This window comes from Capra hircus, chromosome 2 (genome assembly GCF_001704415.2).
Source record: "Capra hircus breed San Clemente chromosome 2, ASM170441v1, whole genome shotgun sequence".
NCBI classification, from domain to species: Eukaryota; Metazoa; Chordata; class Mammalia; order Artiodactyla; family Bovidae; genus Capra; species Capra hircus.
Genome location: NC_030809.1, coordinates 99,096,045 through 99,109,411, shown reverse-complemented (window position 1 = coordinate 99,109,411; position 13,367 = coordinate 99,096,045). Strand labels below are relative to the sequence as shown.

Sequence of the window (13,367 nt, the reverse complement as noted above, 5' to 3'; positions counted from 1 at the left end):
GTCCTTTGAGTGAATATTCAGGGTTGATTTCTCTTTGGATTGACTGGTTTGATCTCCTTGCAGTCCAAGGAATTCTCCAAAGTCTTCTCCAACACCAAGTTCAAAGGCATCAGTTCTTTGGCGCTCAGCCTTCTTCTTGGTCCAGCTCTCACATCCATACATGACCACTGGAAAAACCATAGCTTTGACTTGATGGACCTTTGCAGCAAAGTAATGTCTCTGCTTTTTAATACATTGTCTAGCTTGGTCATAGCTTTTCTTCCAAGGAGCAAGCATCTTTTAATTTCATGGGTGCAGTCACCATCTGCAGTGATTTTGGAGCCCCTCAAAAGAAAATCTGTCACTGTTTCCATTGTTTCCCCATCTATTTGCCGTGAAGTGATGGGACCGGATGCCATGATCTCAGTTTTTTGAATGTTAAGTTTTAAGCCAACTTTTTCACTCTCCTCTTTCACCTTCATCAAAATGCTCTTAAGTTCCTCTTACCTTTCTGCCATAAGTGTGGAGTCAGCTGCATATCTGAGGTTATTGATAATGGCAGTCTTGATTCTAGCTTGTGCTACATCCATCCTGGCGTTTTGCATGATGTACATAAGTTTGAGTTAAACTATGGGAGTTGGTGATGGACAGGGGAGCCTGATGTGCTGCAGTCCATGGGGTCACAAAGAGTCAGACACGACTGAGCAACTAAACTGAACTCAGCATACAAGTTAAATAAGCAGAGTGACAATATGCAGCCTTGACCTACTTCTTTCCCAATTTCAAACCAGTCTGTTGTTCCATGTCTGGTTCTAGCTGTTGCTTCTTGACTTGCATACAGGTTTCTTAGAAGGCAGGTAAGGTGCTCTGCTATTCCAATTTCTTCCAGAATTTTCCAGTATATTGTGATCCACACAAAGGCTTTGGCATAGTCAATAAAGCAGAAGCAGATGATTTTCTTGAATTCTCTTGCTTTTTCTGTGATCCAGTGGATGTTGGCAATTTGATCTCTGGTCCTCTACCTTTTCTAAATCCAGCTTGAACGTCTGGAAGTTCTCAGGTCACATACTGTGGAAGCCTAGCTTGGAGAATTTTGAGCATTACTTTGCTAGCGTGTAAGATGAGTGCAGTTGTACGGTAGTTTGAACATTCTTTAGCATTGCCTTTCTTTGGGATTGAAATGAAAAATGACTTTCCAGTCCTGTAGCCACTGCTGAGTTTTCCAAATTTGCTGGTGTTTTAAGTGCAGCACTTTCACAGCATCATCTTTTAGGACTTGAAATAGCTCACCTGAAATTCCATCACCTCCACTAGCTTTGTTGAAGTGATGCTTCCTAAGGCCCACTTGTCTTGTGAAATATGTTTCACCGAATCTTTTGGACTGAATTGATGATGTTTTGTGTGCATGCATGGGTGCTAAGTTGCTTCAGTCATGTCCAACTCTGCAACCCCATGGACAGTAGCTGGCCAGGCTACTCTGTCCATGGGATTCTCCAGGCAAGAATACTGGAGTGGGTTGCCATCTCTCCTGCAGGGGCTTTTCCCCATGTAGGATTGAACCCACATCTCTCTAAGTCTCTTGCATTGGCAGGTGGGCTCTTTACTACTAGCACCACATGTGTAATTCTAGCCTTTGTCTTGATGGGAAAACAGTCTCTCAATATTCTATATAAATTATAGACTAAGCTTTAAACAAGTGAATATATCCTAGAAAAAGTTAACTTGGGAGTAATTAAGCATTTAACACATACCATAACTAACATCTTAAATTTTTCACATCAATGCTAACCTCAGTATTTAAAGTTGAGTTGGAGGGTGCACTAGCCTTAGTGGCTCAATATTGGCCTTTTCAGCATTGAGTTATACTTTTCAGTTCAAATGTTCAGTTGTGTCTGACGCTTTGCGACTCCATGAACTGCAGCACGCCAGGCCTCCCTGTCCATCACCAACTCCAAGAATTTACCCAAATTCATGTCCATTGAGTCAGTGATGCCATCCAACCATCTCATCTTCTGTCGTCCCCTTCTCCTGCGCTCAGCCTTTCCCAGCATCAGGGTCTTTTCAAATGAGTCAGCTCTTCGCATCCCTTGGCCCAAGTATTGGAGTTTCAGCTTCAACATCAGTCCTTCCAGTGAACACTGAGGATTGATCCCCTTTAGAATGGACTGGTTAGATCTCCTTGCAGTCCAAGGGACTCACAAGAGCCTTCTCCAACACCACAGTTCAAAAGCATCAATTCTTCAGTACTCAGCTTTCTTTATAGTCCAGCTCTCACATCCATGACTACTGGAAAAACTGTAGCCTTGACTTTATGGACCTTTCTTGGCAAAGTAATGTCTCTGCTTTTTAATATGCTATCTAGGTTGGTCATTATTTTCCTTCCAAGGAGTAAGCATTTTTTGATTTCATGGCTGCAGTCACCATCGGCAGTGATTTTGGAGCCCCCAAAAATGAAGTCTGATTCTGCTTCTGCTGTTTCCCCATCTATTTCCCATGAAATGATGGGACCGGATGCCATGATCTTCGTTTTCTGAATGTTGAGCTTTAAGCCAACTTTTTCACTCTCCTCTTTCACTTTCATCAAGAGGCTTTTTAGTTCCTCTTCACTTTCTGCCATAAGGGTGGTGTCATCTGCATATCTGAAGTTACTGATATTTCTCCCAGTAGTCTTGATTTCAGCTTGTGCTTCATCCAGTCCAGCGTTTCTCATGATGTACTCTGCATATAAGTTAAATAAGCAGGGTGACAATATACAGCCTTGACATACTTCTTTCCCAATTTGGAACCAGTCTGTTGTTCCATGTCCATTTCTAAGTGTTGCTTCCTGACCTGCATACAGATTTCTCAAGAGGCAGGTCAGGTGGTGTGGTATTCCCATCTCTTGAAGAATTTTCCACCATTTATTGTGTTTCACACAGTCAAAGGCTTTGGCATAGTCAATAAAGCAGAAATAGGTGTTTTTCTGGAACTCTCTTGCTTTTTCGATGATCCAGTGGATGTTGGCAATTTGATCTCTGGTTCCTCTGCCTTTTCTAAAACCAACTTGAATATGTGGAATTTCATGGTTCACGTATTGCTGAAGCCTGGCTTGGAGAATTTTGAGCATTACTTTCCTAGCGTGTGAGATGAGTGCAATTTGTGCGGTAGTTTGAGCATTCTTTGGCATTGCCTTTCTTTGGGATTGGAAGGAAAACTGACCTTTTCCAGTCCTGTGGCCACTGCTGAGTTTTCCAAATTTGCTGACAATATAGAGTGCAGCACTTTCACAGCATCATTTTTTAGGATTTGAAATAGCTTAACTGGAATTCCATCACCTCCACTAGCTTTGTTATATCTTTAGTGGAAGGTAAATAAAAAGGTGTTTTGTTGTCAACTTCAGGAGCTACAGTCATAATCTTTTGAAGAATCTTGTTTAAAGAAATTCTTTGACATTTCAGTTTATGGTATAATTAATACATTTAATATTGCTTGTGAATATGGTTAAATGAATATATTAACAAATCTCAGTGTAAAGTTGAAAAAGTTTTGGTTTAAATGTTTTATCAATTCTTGTACATTTGTTAAAATAAATTTACATTTTTAGGTGGAGAAGAAGGTCTTCAGTTCTTTCAGTTGGCATCGTGTGGTCAAGATTGCCAGATCAAAATTTGGGTTATTTCTTTTATCCATATCTTAGGTAAGTATTCACCTAGTAGTTCTCTAAACTGAATTTTGTGATGCAGGTAAAGTTTCTGTTTTAATTAATTTTTTAACTTAAGGTACCCTAGATATTGAAATGGGATCATAAAAATATATTTTAAGAACTTTTAATTAAAGTAATACATACACACGATTTAGAAATTGTAGGCACACTACCGATAATGTGCCATTATCACTATTACTATCAATTATTACCGATAATTGTCATTACCACTACACACATTCCTGCTTAACCAGAAGAAATTCCACTTTGTACTTGTTCTGTTTTCAGTTCTTTTTTTTTTTTATGGTTTTCCATGTCCATAAATATTTTTTATACTACATTTTAAATTTACTCAGTGTAGTTAGTTTTTGGAACTTGTCTGGGTGTTTCCACTATGCACTGTACCTTTTTTTTCTTTTTTTACTTGAAGGATAATTACTTTACAGACTTTTGTTGTTTTCTGTCAAACATCAACATGAATTGCACTGTAATTTTATTTCAGGTGATTCTACCATCAGAAAGCTTCTGTCTTTCATTTTTGCTATTTCTTTATGCTAATTTGGTATTCACTTATGCTGATTCTTTAATTTCTACTCCACTTCTCTTTTTATATTCCCGTTAGTTGAGTGGTAGGCTCCTGACTTGATTTCCTATGTCTTCCCCCCCCCGGCCCCCACATTTATCTCTGTCTTTTTCCTATCATAGGAGAAAATTCCTTAGCTCTGTCTTTTAACCTTTTTTGAAAATTTTAATCCCATCAATAATACTTTCCGTTTCAAAAAACTTATCTTTTTTGTTTCCTTTTCTTAGTGTCCTCCATTTACTTTATGAATGCAGGATCCTCTCCAAATTCTCAGGATACCAATTAGAGGCTTTTTGTTTTGGTTTTAATTTCTCTTTTGTTTCCTGATCAACTTTGCTCTTGGGCCCTTTTTTGTTTATCCTGATCTCTTTCATGTGGTTACCTTCTTTAACTGCTTGATGATCCTTAGTATCCCATTTACTTTCAAGAATTAAACAGTAAGAACTTTAGAGCCTCTGTGCACAGGGTGATGTTTTGTGGTTGCTGGTTTCCCTTTCGGATAAAGAGGTGGAATGTTGGCCCTTATCGGGAAAGGGTTGGGGGATTGGAGGATTTGGGTGTTTGTTGCCCAGGAGGTACCAGGAAGCTCCCCAGTCATTGTTTTACTTCTTCCTGGGGAGAAGCATCTGGCTTTCATGCAGCATTCTCTGGGTGGAGTGGTCAGAGAGGGATGGCAGATAGTTAATGTTTCATAAACAGACCTTCAGTAAATTTTTTATGTTTTCATGTCTGTATCATTCTGACTTTCCTTTTCCTTGACTGTTAATAAGTCCTAAGTCTTTTGGGGTTTTCTGTAAATAATTGTAAGTCTTTTGGGGTTTTCTAGAGAAAGCTGTTTCCACTGTTTCCCCCCCTATTTCCCATGAAGTGATGGGACCAGATGCCATGATCTTAGTTTTCTGAATGTTGAGCTTTAGCCAACTCTTTCACTCTCCACTTTAACTTTCATCAAGAGGCTTTTTAGTTCCTCTTCACTTTTTGCCATAAGGGTGGTGTCATCTGCACATCTGCATATCACTTCATGGGAAATAGATGGGGAAACAGTGGAAACAGTATCAAACTTTACTTTTTTGGGCTCCAAAATCACTGCAGATGGTGACTGCAGCCATGAAATTAAAAGACGCTTACTCCTTGGAAGGAAAGTTATGACCAACCTAGATAGCATATTCAAAAGCAGAGACATTACTTTGCCAACAGAGGTCCTTCTAGTCAAGTCTATGGTTTTTCCAGTGGTCATGTATGGATGTGAGAGTTGGACTGTGAAGAAGGCTGAGTACTGAAGAATTGATGCTTTTGAACTGTGGTGTTGGAGAAGACTCTTGAGAGTCCCTTGGACTGCAAGGAGATCCAACCAGTCCATTCTGAAGGAGATCAACCCTGGGATTTCTTTGGAAGGAATGATGCTAAAGCTGAAACTCCGGTACTTTGGCCACCTCATGTGAAGAGTTGACTCATTGGAAAAGACTCTGATGGTGGGAGGGATTGGGGGCAGGAGGAGAAGGGGACGACAGAGGATGAGATGGCTGGATGGCATTACTGATTCAATGGACGTGAGTCTGAGTGAACTCCGGGAAATGGTGATGGACAGGGAGGCCTGGCATGCTGCGATTCATGGGGTCTCAAAGAGTCAGACACGACTGAGCGACTGAACTGAAATGGCAACTAAATCATGCATTGTGTTTCATTGTTATAAAGTCACTGTGGAGAGATCAAGTTGAACATTAGTGGTGGGACAGATTTTAATCGGTAATGTACTATTGCAGTAGGGAAAAAAGTCCAGCATGACCTGAACTCAACTTCAGTTTATACAGAGGTGACTGTATTTTAAAGAGGGAATAAAGAGCAGATAAATGGGACCTGTGTAGCATCTGGCAAATGACAAAATTATAAAAAACAGGAATCTGGGAATTGGTCCATGTGAAACTCGTCTGGAGTTGCTAATTGGCGCTTAGGAAAGTTAGGCTCCTCCTCTCTCACAGAAGCAGGGAGACAGAAGCTTTATCTTCAGGGATTGGCTGGAATAAACAGTAAATTCTTTAGGCAGCCTTGAATTTTCCTAGTCCCCAACTTTAAGGGGGCTAGGATCATACTGGGAATGCAACCTTAAACTGTTAGAGACCATGTTAATTTAAGTCTTTGTTGACCCAGGTCAGGGCCTGATCCAGAAGTCCGCTCAGAAGAGCCTGGGTAGTTTGGTCGAGAGAATCTTTGTCATTTTGCTCGTGTATCGAGAAGGGTCTGTTACCAGGAAATACATTTCTTTTTGTGGAAATTAGTTACTTTATTGCCTATTAGAGTACAGGCAGTAATTCTTTTAATGTTTTCAGTGTCAGCTGCTAAGAAGAGTTCTGTTATTTCTCTGGTTTATCCTACCTCTCTTAATATCAAAGTAAAAATTCTCTGTAAAGAACCATAAATATAGTCATGTATGTGGATGTTCTCAGTACAACATATCTTTAGTAACTGTTCAGAAATAAAGCTTTTCCTTTGTGGTCTGGAAAATGTTTTTACACTGACTCTATGAAAAACAGTTTATAAATGTGCAGTTAGAGCCTTTTAATAAAACATTTAGCATTATTTGCACCTAATTTTAATTGCTTGTTTGTAGGGAGGAGTAGATAAGACAAATGGGTCTTATAGTTGACAATGTGACCAATTCGTAGGATCTTACTGCAAGTTTATTAAATCTTCAGTTGTTTTGCAATTTGTTAATTTTTTTTGATTGTGTCTATTCACTAATCTGTATGTGCCTAATTATTGATCAGTTCCTTGAATGCCTACATCTGTTCTCCTGTGTAAAAACATACTCTGTTTTGAATAGAAATAAAATATATATTTAATAATAAAGTGAGATAAACATATTTTTTATTGAAGCTTTTACCTGTACCATGACATTTTTGTTTAGTTAAATGCTGTCTATCCAAGAGCCATTAACACTTCAAAGTTCTTATTAGGTCTGAGAAAATTACAGATTTCACTTAATTCTTTGTATCCCCAAATCAGCTTCTTAGTGATTATTTTTTAATATCATCACTAAAATACATTGAATTCCCTTGGCTTATCTTTGAAAGAGTTGTGATATTCCTTTTCAGTAATTATAGAAAGCATAAAAAGCATTTTTACTGCTACCATACTTAGTTGGGACTTTGTAGGATATATTGGAGTTTTAAGATATACAAATTACTATTTTTAATTTATGAAGTGAAAAGATATCTTAATCCAGATATTTAAAACTACAGGCATTTGATTTTTTTTAGGCATTTGGGCAGTTGGTGTGTGGGGTGTGTGTGTTTAAGATACCAAGATTGAAGTATAGTTTAAAATTTTGATTCGTTTAAAATTTTATATATTTTATAGAGTTTAGAATTTTTAAATTTAAAAATAATTTGATTTTAATCCCCTTTTGTCTAGTGTTTGACCCCACCATTTTCATTACCCTTTACTGAACTTTTGAAACCACTTAATCACAGTGCATTCCAATACTTGAGTTGCATAAGAATTTTTTTTCCCATCTTTGTATCCTTTAAGCATTCCAAGATTTTATTGAACAAATAAGATAGTTTTTACTTAAAAATAAGTTCTAAGCACAATCAGCTTGCTAATTTTTCTCACCTTGTTGTTTGCAGGTTTTGAATTAAAATATAAAAGTACACTGACTGGACACTGTGCTCCTGTTCTGGCTTGTGCTTTTTCTCATGATGGGCAGATGCTAGTTTCAGGGTAAGCTGTTTAATTCCCTTAAACCATTTAGGTATGAAATACAATAGACTTATAGAAAAGTAAGTAAAAGCTGCTTACTCAGGTCAAGAAATAGAACGTTGCTGGTTTCCCTCGAATTCCTCTTCTTCCAAGTCTGCTTTCTGATGACAGTGCCTTAGGTCATGTGCAGCATTGCCTTTTCCTTTTAAATTGATCTAAAACCAATCACACAATATGAATTATTTTGTGTCTGGCTTCCTTTACTCACTATCACGTTTGTTTTCCAAGTGGTTGAGTGACTCTGATGTGTATGGTATGTGAAGTGGTTGTGCTCAGTTGCTTCAGTCATGTCTGACTCTTTGTGATCCTCTGGACAGCAGCCTGCCAGGCTCCTCTGTCCATGGGATTCTCCAGGTAAGAATACAGGAGTGGGTTAGCAGTTCCTTCTCCAATGGTATGTGATAGGAATCCAATTTCATTTCTTTCCATATGGGTATCCAGTTGTCCCAGTACAGAGTGAAAAGATAATCTTTTCTTCACCATTTTAATGCCACCTTGGCAGAAATCAGTGATCATATATGGGTGGGTCTTTTTCACAACCTATTATTCTGCTCTGTTGATCCTTGCTCTAATATCATTCTGTATTTCTGAGGCTTTATAACTTGACTTTTTCTGACATTTGACATTTTCATGTGAGTTTTAGAGTTAGCTTGTCATACTGTCTCTCCAGTTCCTCCCACTACACAAAAAAAACCTGTTTGGAGTTTGACTGGGATTGTATTGAGTCTGATAAATTTGGGGAGAATTGATGTCTTTTATGGTATTGAGTCTCCAACCCATGAATGCGGCATATTTTTTCACTTGTCTTTTGACTTCTCTCAATAATATCTCTCAGTAGAAGATAATTTATTTGTCACCCTCTATAGAGACCCTGATGCTGGGAGGGATTGAGGGCAGGAGGAGAAGGGGATGACAGAGGATGGGATGGCTGGATGGCATTACTGACTCGATGCACATGAGTTTGGGTGAACTCCGGGAGTTGGTGATGGACAGGGAGGTCTGGTGTGGTGCGATTCATGGGCTTGCAAATAGTTGGACACGACTGAGCAACTGAACTGATAGAGATCTTCCTCATCTTTTGTTAGATTTATTCCAGGCTCTTTTTTGTTGATATTGTAAAAGATGTGGCTAATATAGGGAAATATATATGGAAAGACAGTTGAGTTTTCTGTGAAGATTCTGATTTTGAATTTTTTATATCTAAAATCATATCCTGTGTTAATGATGTTTTGTCTCTTCCTTTTTGATTCTTGCTTTCCCTTGTGGCTCAGCTGGTAAAGAATCCACTTGTAATGTGGGAGACCTGGGTTTGATCCTTGGGTTGGGAAGATCCCCTAGAGAAGGGAAAGGCTACCCACTCCAGTTTTCTGGCCTAGAGAATTCCATGGACTGTATAGTCCATTGGATTGCAAAGAATTGGACACAACTGAACAACTTTGACTTCACTTCACTTTGCTGAGCTGGCTAACACTGCCAGGATAATGAAAACAGTGATATAGCAAACCTTGTCTGACCTATTTTGCAGAGAGAAAGCTTTCATTAAGTGTGATCACTGTAGGTTTTAGGAGATAAGCTTTATTAGCTCTTCTGTTTCTTTCAGTTTGTAAGTTTTTTTTTCATTAATAGGTATTCAGTTCAGTTCAGTCGCTCAGTCGTGTCTGACTCTTTGCGACCCCATGAATTGCAGCACGCCAGGCCTCCCTGTCTATCACCAACTCCTGGAGTTCACCCAAACCCACGTCCATCAAGTCGGTGATGCCATCTAGCCATCTCATCCTCTGTCGTCCCCTTTTCCTCCTGCCCCCAATCCGTCCCAGCATCAGAACCTTTTCCAATGAGTCAACTCTTCGCGTGAGGTGGCCAAAGTACTAGAGTTTCAGCTTTAGCATCATTCCTTCCATACAGTTCAGCAAATGATTTTTCATGCATCATTTGAAATCATGATTTTTCTTCTTTATCCTGTTAGTGTCATAAATTATGCTGATTTTTATAAATCTGGTTTATACATGTTAAATCAGTCTTGCTTTGTTGGGATAAATACAACTTAGGACATACTGTTTTTTTGTATTGCTATAGAGAAGTCAGTTTTATTCTAACTAGCTTTTTGGAGGTAATTCATATTTTTTTCACTGGCTGCTCACACATTTTATCTTGTAGTTTTCTGCACATTTACTTTGTATCTAGATTTGGGTTTCTTTTTACTTAGTTTGCTTCGAATTTAATGAACTTCTTAAACTTGTAGACTATTTAATCACTTTAGGGAGGAATTCTTATTCATTATCTCTTCCAATATTGCCTCTGCCCTTTTCTTTATAATTCTGGGACTCTAAATGCACAAACTACCTTCTCACTGTAAAGTTGTCTCTTGTTCTCTCCTCTGTATTTTTTTATTCTTTTTCTTGAGCTTTGTTCTGAATGGTTTCATCTTTAGTGATTCACTCCTTAGTTTTATCTAATGTGCTATTAAAGTGGTCCATTGGAGAACTGTTGATTTTTGGTTATTTTTTGATTCTAGAATTTTTATTTGGTTATTTTTCAGGTATGCCATGTCAGTTATGATTTCTAGGTTTCTGTTGAAAATTCTGTCTTGGCTTTAATTTTTCAAAGCTTTAATTTGTGATGCTGTTGGTTTAGTACACAGTAGCATTATTCCGATCTTTCCAGTTTGATCACACAGGCCATAGCATTCAAACCCTCATTCATGTCTCTTCGCAGCAGTTCTGGCTCCAGCCAAGATATTTAAGCTTCTAACCTGTACCTGAAGTGTTCTGGACCAAGCCTGATAGTTCTTTCCTCCATATGTTCCAATCGTTCACAAATAATCAGCCACCTAATTAGATACATTGCCATTATTTTACATGTGGAAAACCTCATGAAAATATTGATAGTTCATCATCAAAAAGTATTTTTAAAAATTCTCCTTTAGGATTGAAATTACTGCCAAGTTGAATTTCCTCTTACTGTTTTGGAAGATACATTATGCATTCTCTCTTAAGAAGTTAATAACAAATTGGTTATGTATGGAATTCACGTGTTTATGGCTTTCTTATATGCCCAGTTCTCTGCCAGTTGCAATAGAGCATATAAAAGAAAGTATAAGACAGTGTTTGTGCCCTTGAAGTTGTTTTACTTCTCTATTCTGATTTTTGATGTTCATAGTGATAACACTGCAAGATTTTAATGTGCCCTTACCTTCTGAATTACAGAAGTGTCAAGTGATGCTCAATAATGCTTCTGTGTTAAGTTCATTTTCTGGCATTCCTATTTCTTATTAACTTGTGTACATATATGAAGTTTTAAAAGAGTTGTTTTTAGTTTTTGGCTGTGCTTCATTGCTGTGTGTAGGCTTTGTCTAATTTTGGCAAGTGGGGGCTACTGTCTGGTTACGGTGCTCCGGGCTTCTCATAGCAGTGGCTTCTCTTGTTTCAAATCACAGGCCCTAGGAAGTGAGGGCTTCAGTAGTTGCAGCACACAGGCTTAGTTGCTCCACCACATGTGGGATCTTTCCGCTCTAGGGATCAAACCAGTATCCCCTGCTTTGCAAGGTGGATTCTTAACCACTGGACCACCGGCGAAACCCGATATATGTGAATTTTAATTAACCCATTATATCAACTAGAATAATGTACCTTTGCCAAGTCATTCTGGATAAGTGGAGTTTTACATTATTAACTGCTTTTAGAATGTGGTGCTGTTCTAGGCCACATTCAAATATTCTTCTGGATGTTTTTATTTTTAGTTTATTTGGATAAATATATAAGCAGGCAAATGGGTTAGAAATGTAAATTAGTGAAGTTTAAACATTTAATTTTTAGGTGAATTGAGAGATGCTTGAATCATACTTGATTAATGGATAGATAACCAGTTAGCTGGTCAATGATAGATTCCATTTGTGACTAAAAGTCATTGGTAAGATAGAATGGATACATATGATAAAGAGAGAGTCAGTGGGAAAAAGTGATTAGGATAAAAATACATGTGAATATAAGTGACTAGACAAGAAAAAAATAAATGAACAGAATAGGATTGTAGGACAGAAAGTGTACTAAGGAAGTTGTATAGGGTATAGATTTGGGATGACTATGTAGAAAGCAGTTTAGAATTTGTATATACAGATATTAGAGACTTGGGGAACAGAAAAGACATTGCAAGAAGCAGGAAATTTTTGAGTAGATTAAAATGTATGATAAAGAGGAGTAAGGGAAAATGAAGCTGGAAAAATAGGTTGTAGAGATAATAATGAAAGTCTCTCACTCGTGTCTGACTCTGCAACCCCATGGACTGTACAGTCCATGGAATTCTCCAGGCCAGAATACTGATGTGGGTAGCGTTTCCCTTCTCCAGGGGATCTTCCCAATCCAGGGATTGAACTCAGGTCTCCCACATTGCAGGCAGGTTCTTTACTAGCTCCATCACCAGCGAAGAGGTGATAGAGGATATCATTGTAATTTCATGTAGTAGGTTTAGGAGAACTGTTGAAACTTGTTGGCTTTGGAAAATGGGTGAAGTAAAGACATCATTTAGGGCAGTAGTTCATCATTCAGGACAGTAGTTCTCATTGCTTTTTGGCCCTAGAATTCCTTGACACTCTTAAGTTATTGAGGACTCCTACAAAGAGCTTTTGCTCAACATATAAGGGTTACATATATTGCTATTTAGAAAATAAAGCTAAGGAGATTCTAAAACATTTTTAATTTATTTAAAAACAACAATAATAAACTCCTTGCATATTAACAGATCATTTTCCTTAGGAGAAATAAAACCAAACATAGGAAAGTAGCATTCTTTTACATTTACGAATGTCTCTTCAATATCGGATTAGTGGAAAGTACATAGATTCTCATATCTGTTTCATACATTTCATTAGCTCTCAGGGCTATGATGGAATCATGTCATTGAGTAAAATGTGTAGGAACTTTTTCTCTCCATCTTCCTCCACATCTCTCCTCTGTTCATTTTCCTCTAGCCCCTTAGCAGAATTTGTATTTTATTTCCTGCTTACTTCTCTTGATCCAGCCAGATAAAATTGATATTTTATGAATTAGCTTCTATTCCAGCAGGAAGAGTCTGTCTTTGTAATCCAAATGGAGGCTGCCTCTTTCCAAAAATTCTCTGTTCTAGTAGTTAGAATTCTTTGGAAATCAGTTTGAGAATGGCCATCATTGTTAAAAGTTGGGTTCAAAAAGAACACCCTTTTTTCTTCTTGAGTGGAAAAGTAATAAGAGAGAAATACTGGGTAGACACACTAGATAATAGGACTGTAGAACTGCAGTCAACTTGCTTACCTGCTCTTGAGTGGAATGTACCACTTCATACTTTCCCTGCAAGGGCAGATCAGAAAAAAAGAAAATCCAGGAGAGGCTA

At 38.0% G+C, this 13,367-nt stretch overlaps 1 protein-coding gene across 4 annotated transcripts in view; it reads left to right on the top strand.

The window, feature by feature from the left end:
- WDSUB1 (WD repeat, sterile alpha motif and U-box domain containing 1) overlaps nt 1-13,367 on the top strand; it is a 72,954-nt gene that overhangs the window by 10,234 nt on the left and 49,353 nt on the right. For all 4 annotated transcript variants that reach the window (XM_005676096.3, XM_005676094.3, XM_018063420.1 and 1 more), the window contains exons 4-5: nt 3,563-3,655; nt 7,871-7,964. In XM_005676096.3, coding sequence (XP_005676153.1) covers nt 3,563-3,655; nt 7,871-7,964 — 187 coding nt within the window. The remainder of the gene's footprint in view (nt 1-3,562; nt 3,656-7,870; nt 7,965-13,367) is intronic.